The 10934-nt window shown below is 45.3% G+C and overlaps 1 protein-coding gene across 1 annotated transcript in view; it reads left to right on the top strand.

Annotated features, from left to right (window-relative positions):
• Positions 1-6657, top strand: part of Kcmf1 (potassium channel modulatory factor 1) — a 30351-nt gene extending 23694 nt beyond the window's left edge. Inside the window, exons 6-7 of the mRNA XM_023702950.1 lie at positions 3801-3850; positions 4510-6657. Coding sequence (XP_023558718.1) covers positions 3801-3850; positions 4510-4856 — 397 coding nt within the window. The 3' untranslated portion in view covers positions 4857-6657. The remainder of the gene's footprint in view (positions 1-3800; positions 3851-4509) is intronic.
• The last annotated feature ends 4277 nt before the right edge of the window (positions 6658-10934 follow it).

Raw genomic sequence — 10934 nt, 5'->3', positions numbered from 1 at the left:
ACTACACAGCCAAGACTGTCTCAAAAAACAAATGATGCCTTTTATTAAATCATTACTGCTTAGAACTTTCTGATTGAAACTACATGCCTAGCCGGGCATGGTGGCGCATACCTGTAACCGTAGTACTCGGGAGGCTGAAGCAGGAGAATCAGTGAGTTCAAGGCTAGCGTGGGCTACATAGCAAGACTCTGAAACAAATTTGGATGCTCAGTATTTCCCCAAGAGAAATGATCTGAATAAAGTAGGAATCCTGGTCTTTCTGTTCATAAGATATATATCATCTTCTGATAAGAGTTTTCTTTCCCATGCTACCTATAAAGCTCAGACACCATATCATTACATGTATAAGTCTTTTGAGGTAATCGTGTTAACATAATTAACATTGCACACCCTTAACTACCAGTTTCAATCTGAAATAGTAAAAGGAAATTATTAAGTGATGATTTTCTAAAGACGCTAGATTTAAGTTCCTAGCTTAGTACCCAAAAGTGTGACTGTTTAAAAAAGGGTTGGCACAGTGTACATCATGAGTACACACAGCACGCTGCTCCACTGGAAGGAGTAGTGTTCTTTGAAATGAGTTAGCAACTGAATATAATTCTCTGCCAAGAACTGAGAATATAGAGAATATTTAAATAGCAGTGACAAGTAGAGTCTCACACTCAACAAATACAGAACCAGGACTGCACTGAGCTTTTAGTGGGACAGAGTAACAGAAAGTATTTTATCGGCAGGAGTACAGTACATATTGCAGCTCACTGAGATACTAAAGAAGGTATAATTTCTACTTGCATTTCTTTTTTCTCACACTTCAAAATTTTGCAGGTGGGGCCGGGGAGATGGCTTCCCTGGCAAGCACAAAGGCCTGAGTTCAATCCCCAGTTCCACCAAAAAAAAATAAAATAAAATTTTGCAGTGGGATGTGTGTGGAGTTGTAATGACATACTGTCATGTCATGGTATGTTTGAAGACTTCTAGTCTAGAGCCTCAGTTTTGCAGCTTGCTAAGTCTGGGCCAGAGACAACATACAGAGGTGCCTTGATTCATGAATGTTTTTGTTTGCCGAAAAGCATTTGGCAAAATTTTGGTTTTGTTTGCAGACTCTGCATTGGTGAACTCTGTAGGACCTTGGCCATCTTCTCACACCAACATGACTGTGGCCACCTCTTGTCAGAGTTGTGTACCACTGAGGTGCCACTGCACTGCCACAGGTGCAATGTCATCTCACCAGTGTCCCAAGAGAATCTTTGAGGATGAAATGAAGCACTCACGCGGGTTACTTCTTTTCACTCTGAAGAAGGAATATCAGGGGAATAGTTTGCCTCTGTGGTATCTCTGCCAGGTCGAGAGCTCCTGCCCATTATCAGAAAATCCTGCTTCCCCTGTGAGGAAGTCAGAGCTGCAGGTGGGATCTGCGTGCTGCGGTGCCTTTGCCTGTGGGCACTAACCAGCAGCAAGCCTGGACTTGCCAGGCCTAGGTAGCTGCCTCAGAAAGGGAGCTCAGGCTGGGGACAGTGGTGCATAGCTGCTGTGCCAGTACTTGGGAGGCTAGGGGAGGAGGAGCAAAGGTTCTAGCCGAGCCAGGGCAACTTGGCAAGTTCCTGTCTCAAAAAGTTTTAGAAAGCTCAGTAAGAAGGCCCTGGCTTCAGTCCCAAGTACCACAGAAAAAAACCCCACGTGGACACACAGTTTACCAGTGTGTATTCACCAGAGTACACTGCAGTGAGGGAGAACGTCTTGCCAGTGCTCTCCGATGCAGACGTCTTCTCACCCTAGCCTTGTTTTTGTTGTTGCTTACGTTCAGGCTGCGTAATGGCTTTACCTTGGGGCTTTGTGCATTGACTTTACAGTGGACACCCTGATCCCTGAGTGTGGTGTAGGTGGCCTCAGTGCTTTCTTTGGATTCTAGTTGCAGCTTCTAACGGGTCCCGTCTCTGAAACTCTACACTGCATAGTACTGCACAGCTGCAGATCATACTCTCGCTTTCGTGTGTGTGTGTGTGTGTGTGTGTGTGTGTGTGTGTGTGTGTGTGTTACTACGGATTGAATCCAGGGCCTCAGTTAAATCCCTAGCCTTTTTTTTTTTTTTTTTTTTTTTTTAAGACAGGGTCTTGCTAAATTGAGAAGGCTGAATTTTAACTTGTGAGTTACCATTTGATCCAAATTCACTTGATTTATCTAAGGCATTATTTTCCAAAAACTATTCCCTGGAACTTAATACTTTCTGAGGAACATATAGTAATTTATGTTCATCTTTTTCTGCCCTGTGGAATGAGCTTGGGGGGAAACTAACAAAAACAGCTTACTGTTGAGCTCCTCAGAACTTGAAGTATATTAAGACACGTTATAAATGTGAAGGCAGAAAAAGCCACTGCAGTGTTGGGACGAACCCCATCTCATCGCGGAGCTGTGGTGTGGTACACACAGGCCTTGCCGCCCGTCTCGCTCTGCTGAAGACCGGGTCCTGTTCATCTTGCCCAGGAGCTATGTGGGCAGATCACTGTTAGAGGCATCCTGACATTTGAGGAAGTGACCAAGCCTCTGAGTCAGCTGCCTGTCTTTCAGGGATGTGACCAGCCAGCTTGGCCAGCCCTGATTGAAACTCCTCAGAAGCTTTGCAGTCTTTTAGGTCCTCTCTAGAGAAGAATTTTTTCTAATACCAGAATTTATCTCAAGGATGAGGCGTTTTCCTAATCATTGCCCTAAAAATCAGAACAGTAATACAAAGAGCCGCTGGCTGTGTCAGCCTGTGTCTCTAGTTTTCCTGATACAAACATTATGTGGATTTTCTTCTGTAACAGATCTGATTCTCTAGATTTTTTTTCTTGTTTGACCAGAGCTAAGAACATGGACTATAGGGTTAAGATCTGTTCTTAATCCTGGTATAGTTTCAGGTTGAGACTGTGTAGCCTGCTTCATAGCTTCTTTCTGTGGTAGCCTTCATTTGGTTTTAACCATGAATTAATCACCAGTATTTTCTTTCAATATGGATGTGCTGGCTTTCCTGCATTTACCTTTCAGATATTTGACTTTCTTTAAGTTCTGAATCTTAAATCTTTGCCTTCTAAGCCATTGATTCAGTTATCAGTAGTGGTTTTTAACAGCTGTGAAAGTTTTTATCAAGTTACTTTGCTTCAGTTTCCTCTTCCTGTAAAACATTGACAATAGCTCCTAGGTGACAGTTAAAAGAGTTTATGCTTTCCGGAAGCACTTAGAATAGAGCGTGCACTGGTGGGTGCCTGTGAGTACTGTCCGTGGCGACCCAGGCTCCTGGCCTTTCAGCATTGTTAGGGCGGCAGGAGCAGGTCTGTGTTGGACTCCATACACTTGAGGTCTCAGGGAGAAATACCTATCACACGTGGCTTCAGACCCCTCACTGGCCCTGTCTTTCTACACTTCCTGATCCCACTGTTGTGCTGGCTTTCCTTTCTTTGCCACCAGAAAAGAAATTAGTAGTGAAACTAAGCAAAACCTCACTATTTTATTGGGGAATTGACACTTTTTAAGTCACTTAGCAAATCAGCAGCAAGTGGTAAGTAGTTTTTTTCTTTTCTTTTCTTTTCTTTTTTTTTTTTTTTTTTTTGAGACAGGGTTTCGCTATGCAGTTCAGGCAGGCCTTGAACTCACTTTGTAGCCCAGGCTGGCCTCGAACTCGCAGCGATCCTCCTGCCTCGGCCTCCCAAGTGCTAGGATTACAGGCCACCACACCCACGGTAAGTAGAATTTTCAACCCTTCACAGCTGTCCCGCTCTGGGCAGATGTGCGGGGTTCCCACCTTGACCCAGATCCTCAAGGGCCAGGTGCACCTTGGGGCAGCTCTCGGGTCTGCCCGCCACACAGCGTGTTCTTGGTGAGGAAGGGTTTCCAGATGTGCTCTTATTTTAGAAAAAATTAGGTAGAAGTAATAACAGAAAGTTAAGACACATTTTGGGTTGGTTTTGTTTGTTTGTTTTGATTCAGTTAATTATTCTGGTGATTATAGATATTTTTTGTGTAAGCAGAGTTGCCGCCTTATACTTAAAAACTCCAGGTGAAATCCTGGTTAGGGAAGTCATGACAGGCATGACTTAGGTTCAGCTGCCATGAGACCCCTTGAATTTGGTCCTCCCACATTTTGATGTGAAAAATTTGTCCTGTACTCATCTGGTGCTCAAAGCGCAAAGCCAGAACCTGAAGGGGTGTCCATTGCCCCATCACTCGCTGTGCTTCCTTCCAAAACCATTTGCACAAGACTCGTCATTCTTGGTATTCACTGCACCTCCCAGAAGCACTGGCTGGGAGTACCAAGGCACCTGGCATTGCATTGGGCAGAAGGGCTTTCTCTGCACAAGTGGAGAGGCCTGAATGACCTGTGCTAGGCAGTGGCTGTTTTGCCTGCTGGCTTGGGGGGGGGGAGGGCTTAGGTTAGCATCTCTGACTTATATTGTCTTTGTTTTTAAAAACCTCACCCTTGCTGTGGGTTTTCAAAACATAACAAGATGACAAGTGGGAGCGAGGTGCTCCAGTGAGACACCCCAGAGCTGAGTGGCTCAGTGGAGGGCATTGTAGATCTGGGCCTTGTATCAATAAGGTCTTTTTCTCCTCCCCCACACAGGTTGAATGATCCTAAAATGTCCGAAGTTGAGCGCCAGTCCATGGAGAGCGAGCGCGCAGACCGAAGCCTGTTCGTCCAAGAGCTCCTGCTGTCCACCTTGGTGCGGGAAGAGAGCTCGTCCTCAGATGAGGATGAACGGGGAGAAATGGCAGATTTTGGTGCTATGGGCTGTGTAGATATTATGCCTTTAGATGTTGCTCTAGAAAACCTAAATTTAAAAGAGAGTAATAAAGGAAATGAGCCTCCACCACCTCCTCTTTGATGACATCCCACTTCGCAGACAATGTCCTCTGTGCTGTATTTGCCAATGAAAGTGGACAACAACTATCTTGGGTTTGTTTGGTGATTGTAATTTCAGGTCTGTCACTCTTGTTACATTGTGTACATTCAAAAGGAAGAGAGAAAAATATATATGATAATCATTTCCACTTAACTAATTTTTACTTCTAGCAGGTAAATGTAGGTAGCAGTGCAGGGATGACCTCTGCTTCCTGTACCTTGACATGCAAAAGGCTCTCCTAATGCTCCACATTCAAACTGAAGAGGAAAATGGAAATCTCTAATGAAGCTGCTGTGTGTATTTATGAATATTAATGAATAAAAACTGCTTGGATGGTTTACCTTAACTACTGCATGAGGTTTTTTGCAGCGTGCATGAGTTTTAGTGACCTTGTTATTTAAAAATTAAATACAAGGAGTAAAACTTAAAAAACAAAGCCCAAAGCTTTCCCACACATTATTCAGTGGTTACCAGAAAAGTAGCTCTTGAATAATGTAGCCTGAATCACCTTTCTCTGTGTGCCTCCTCTGCACAAAGCCAGCTCTGCAGTGGAATCTGAGGGTCCTAGCAGGTGCACACTCCGCTGTGTGACTGCCCTGTCGCCCTGTCAGTCATCCGCCCCTGGAGCCTACCCGACTCACTCCTCCATGGAAGACACCAGTAAAGCTGCTGTCGGAATCTGCTGCAGGGTACTTGTGTGCCCTAAAAACAAATCCTGTTCATGTTTGTTGAAAGTTTTTACTTTTTGTGGTTGCTTAAAGTTTTTCAATTGTTAAATGTGTTTTATTCAGGTGTAGATGAGTTTCTTTTATTCACTGTTCAGCGAAGTTAACCTGAATTATGTTGTCTTGTTTTTAAAAATCTCAACTTCTCAAGCATATTTTGCGTTATTTATGTATTCGCTTGTAGTTTGCCGAGAGAGATCAGTACCAGGGGAGCTTTGAGGACTCACTCGCCTTCCCAGATTTTGTCATATTACAACCAAATTCTTAATGCTAACTTGGCACCTTTTATTTATTGGGTTTTTTCCTGGCATAAAAAGTAAAGCCTCTTAATTGAATCATGCCACCTATATGCCTATATTATTAATCCTGTGTGTAAAAAAATGTACAGCTTTCTTGGGGTTTGTTTTGGGGTATGAAGCGGCCGGGTTATTTTTTATTTCCTGTTTCAGTTTTTGTGCATAGACTTTCGCAATAGCTCCAAGGCAGGGACAGCGGGTCTAGGGAATGGGGGCAGTTTTTGGAATGTAAATTTAGGACTTTTAAAAGGTGCGCACAGCTTCTGATAAATTTATAACTAAACTTAACCTAATCATGTCATGTCTTGTTCCAGTTCTCTTTTCTCTGAGCCCTTTTCGTGTTCTCCCTTCTCCCCCTGCCCCCACCATACCCGTCCTTCCTTTCTCTGTCTCTTCAGCACAGCGGGCATACAGACCTGAGCACCCCCGTGTTCTTCCGAGAACTGTGTGGTCCATGTCCATCCAAATGTACCAAAAAGTCCCCCTGCGTGTCTAAAAACTGTTACTTCTCTGAAACTTCAGACTCCAGCGACTTCCAAACACAACATGAGCTTTGTCTTCTTTAATTTTTGTAGTGGCAGATGTTTTGAGAGAAAATTTTTCACTAGGCTTCTAGTTACATGCTAGAAGCTGAGTCCTGTAGGGACTTGCTTTTTTGTTCAGTTGGTGGGTGAGAAGTTTCAAAAACCAGTCTTCACGCTGTGGTCTTTCAAACACATCTTCTGCACAGAAGTCACACATTTCAATAAAACATTTTCAAGACTGTTGACCACTTGAATTTCTTTGGTGTTGGTGAATCAGCCTAACCATTACTCAGAGATTTCACATCTCTAATGCAGTATTTTTTTTTCTTTTTATGTTAAATGTGGAGGTTCTGATTTTGTGTGGATGCATTACTTTGGATGTGAGAAACTGAAAATGCCAATGATGTGCTTTCCCTTTTCTGCACAAATTCGGGGAAAATGTAAGATTGGGCCTTCCTTTTTAACGTGGTTTTAGAGAACAACTGTAAGTCCATTGAGGGTAGCTTAATTTAGATGATCAATTTAACACTTCAGAAGACCTAGGGGTTCATAAGGTTCCATCTCATGTAGAATACTGTATATTATTATTTTTTATCAGATATTTTACAAATACCTCACCTCATCCTGTATGTAATCAATAATGTATTATTTTAGAGTAGAAAGACACAGAATATCGATATAAAAATATATTTAAGCCCTTCAAATTCTTGTGTCCTTTTTCTTTAGCTTCTGAATTGACATATTATTGGATGTATTGGTGAATAAAAATAAGTTGTAAAGATTTTTATGGAAGGAAGACAAAACTGACCTACACCATTGTTTGTTTTGGCTACACCTTCAAATCTCTAAGGACCAGATCCTGAGCTTTTGAGAGGTTTTTGTCTTGTTGTGTTCTGACGTGAATGTGTCTCTTCAGTCTCTGCCTCGGTTTCCTGGTTGGGAATAACTGCAAGGTGTTCTGGGAGGACTTTGACTTCTTGACTCAGCCAGAAAAAGAAAAATGCAGGGCCTGCAGAGGCTGTGGCATGATACCATCGCATGCGGTTGGACATCCCAGAGAAGCCCCTGCAGGGCTGAGGTGGTGAAGACCAACCACAGGCACAGAGTTGGGCTTGAAATGTGAAGTAGTTGAATCTTCCTCAAATTCTCTTGCTCGTTTTCTTTCCTACAGTTCAACTCCCGGGAAGCAGGAGAGCTGTGCCTTTTCCTCTAATGGAGACTCATCCTGAGCCCCACGCACTAGCTGGGCGGTCCACCACCAAGTTATGGCCTCAGCTCTTTTTATGTTTTCTTTTGAGGTGGGTCTTGAGTTGCCCCTGCTAGCAGGACCCACTTGTCCTCCTCCTGCGCTTCAGCCTCCCACATAGCAGGGATTAGCTGTGCTTTCCTTATAGCCAGAAATGCACAGGAAAATCTTTTTTTTTTTTTTTTTTTATATTTATTTATTTTTATTTTTTTATTTTTATTTATTTGAGAGAGAGAGAGTGTGTGTGTGTGTGTGTGTGTGGCCAGCTCAGCCCACCAGGGCGTGGGGCTGGCTGGCATGTGGTGCTGGGGGATTGAACCGCGGTCCCTGTGCTTTGCCAAGCTTGTTCTAAGTAGGTGCTTTAGACCACTGAGCCATCTCACCAGCCCAGGAAAATCTTTAGATTTGTATTTTAAGTTGTGTTGTTGTTTTTTAACGCATTTATTACGGGGCCATAATTTGTGTATCTGTCAGGCAGCACAAGTGTGACTGTCCTGCCCGCTGGCATGGTACTGTCCAATTGGTATTGGGTATACCAGCCACCCAATGGGACCAAACTGGTGCTTCAGGGAGCAGGTTAACCCACCCAAGGAGAAACTAGGATTACTAGAAATGGTAGTGAATTATTTCACTTACAGTTAGATTCATGGAAGATAAAGAAGTTCTAGGAAGCGCTTGCCTGGCAAGTGCAAGGGCCTGAGTTCAAGTCCCGGTTCCACCAAAAAAAAAGTTCTAGGGCCAGGGAGATGGCTCAGTAGAATTAGCACTTCCCTGGCAAGCGCAAAGGTCTTGAGTTCAGTCCCCGGTTCCGCAAAAAAAAAAAAAAAAAAAAGTTCTAGCCAACAGTTCACACTTCCAATCCCAGAACTTGAGGGTCATCAGTACAAGTTCCTGGCCAGCCTGAGCGACGTCGCAAGGCTCATCTCAAAAATAAAGGTTCTAGCCCTGCAACCCTCCATGTGGCAGTAGTTTAGAGTCATTGCTTATGTTACTAGGACTAATAGTAACACAGAAGTCCATCCTTCGCTCACCCACTTCTTTCTGCTTCATGGCATGTCACTGTCAGTAGTAGCAGTCTCCAAAGGTCAGCAGGCCCTTTGGATTGTGTCTTGTTTGCAGACAGACCACTAGTTGGTAAAGGGCCTGGGAGGCCTCAGTAGCTCTTGGCCTTCGATCTCAGAAGAAAGCGTAAGCCCCTTGCAGGCAGTGCTCCCCTTCAAGTAATACTACCTCATGGCCATGGAAACAGGCATAGACTTCCATCCCTCACAGTTCTAAGGGTAAACTGGGGATGGAAGGACAGGAGGTGGGTCTCCTCCCTGCCTCAGTGCTCCAGGCAGCGAGACCCAAGACCTGTCTGCATCTGAAGGCTTTGGTGAGATGGCCAGTAACTCTGCCATGCAGTTAAATGTGCTTAGCTCGGGGCCAGCAGGTGCTGCAGACAGGAGGCAGTGTCTGTGGAGTCCACGGTGCCTGTCACACAAGGGACACGCACCACTGATCTCGTGTGGTAAAAAAGCACTAGGTAGAAGTGTCTCCAGAACTTCGTGTAAAAGCAGCTGCTGCTGCTGAGTGAAGGGAATTGCTTTCTCAAGCTCAGCTGGGCCTGTTAGCGCAGTTCTTCAGGACCAAGGCTGGAGCTCCATGAGAGAGCACTCGCCTAGCACGCAGGGAGCTTCGGCTTTAATCCCCAGCACTACAGAAAGTAGAGAAACCCACTTACAGCCCTGAGCCTGGAGAAGAGGCTGGCGAGGATGTGAAGGTGTGGGGCATCTTAGTGAAGCCTCGTATGTAGTTTGGAATGATTCAGGGTGGAAGCAAGGTGGTGGGGACAGTGGGATGATTTGTGATGATGGAGGTAGCTGTGACGTTAAACCTGGCTGTATCTGGGTGAAGCATCACAGTATTCCAAAGCCAGATACAAGTGCATTTTCCAAAACGGTGTAAAAATCAAATTCTAGATATCCACAGGCGCACTGGTTTCTGCTCCAACAAAAGCCTGTCTTGGCACCCAGCATGCTAATTCGGGGCTTGTTGCCCTGCTGCAGAGCTGTTGCCTCTGCTGGGGCACAGTCCAACAGATAGTAGCTGCCAGCCTCACCCGAATCCAGGTGCGGTGTCATGTGCCTACTGTCCCAGCGCCTCAGCAGCCTGAGGCAGGAGGATCATTTGGCCTGGGAGCTCCAGGCCAGCCTGGACAGCGCAGCAAGGCCCTGTCTCACCAAAAGAAACTGCTTGGAGGATACCACACCGGCTGGGCTGCAGAATTTCTAAACCACACATGCACTGGAGTGGGATCACGGGCTAATTTGCACTGTGGTCTCTGTAAACTGTTTTCTGTGACATGAACTGCCCACGTCCCTGCTCGTATTTTCTGAGTATTCCAGGGTAAATCATCTCTGGACAAGCTTTGTGTTTCCATTTGTTCTCTAGGATGGTGAAGTGTAACTTTAGGTGCTGTTCGTTTTGTGTCTGTCTTGCTATATAGTCCAGGCTGCTTTGAACTCTCTACTTAGCCAAGAGACAAATCCTGGGCAAGCAACTGGCGTGATTCCTTCAGGGCACGAATCAAATCTGCAGACTTTGCTGGTGTAATGATGGTCTTGCCCCAAGGGAGGAGCAGGGAAGATTTTGGTGGATTTTGATCAAATGTCAGAACTAGAAATTCATAGCAGGACTTCACCCTGTGATCCCAGCACTCAGGACCTGAGGCAGGATTGCCATGAGTTCAAGGCCAGCCTCAACAGCACAACAAGACCTTGTCTCAAAACAAACACTTCTCAATCATCGGAGGTAAAAGAGTCAACCTAAAGCATTCAAGAATTTGGGAGGAATCTAGGGCACCAGGTCAAGTGACAGCAGCAATCGAGGAATAAACACTGACTCACCTTCCCATGGATCTAGGCACTGTTCTAGGCTGCTGAGGTTCCATAGCAAATTAGGTACAGTGGTTCTCCAGCTTAGTAAGTAGTAGCCCAGTAGCTTCAACCTCAAGACGTGAAAATCAATCAATGGATAACACAGCTTCCTGTCCTCCTAGGTACTGGGCTGGGCCTGTCAGGGTCATGGTCTGCAGTCCTGGCATCTCTTGTGGCCTCATCAGTGGGACAGCCCCTCGCCATCGACCACTGCCCAGGCCTGGCAGCCTCTCCTCTGGCTGAAGTTGTCCTGACCCTGCAGCCCAACTCTCCCCTCTGCTCCGTCCCCCTGAGTGAGAGCTACAGTCCTCCCCAGGGCCTGCAGGTTGTGTTCATCCCTGAACCTTGGCA

This window comes from Octodon degus, unplaced genomic scaffold (assembly GCF_000260255.1).
Source record: "Octodon degus isolate 3935 unplaced genomic scaffold, OctDeg1.0 scaffold00162, whole genome shotgun sequence".
In the NCBI taxonomy this organism is placed as follows: Eukaryota; Metazoa; Chordata; class Mammalia; order Rodentia; family Octodontidae; genus Octodon; species Octodon degus.
This window is presented reverse-complemented; position numbering and strand designations above follow the sequence as displayed.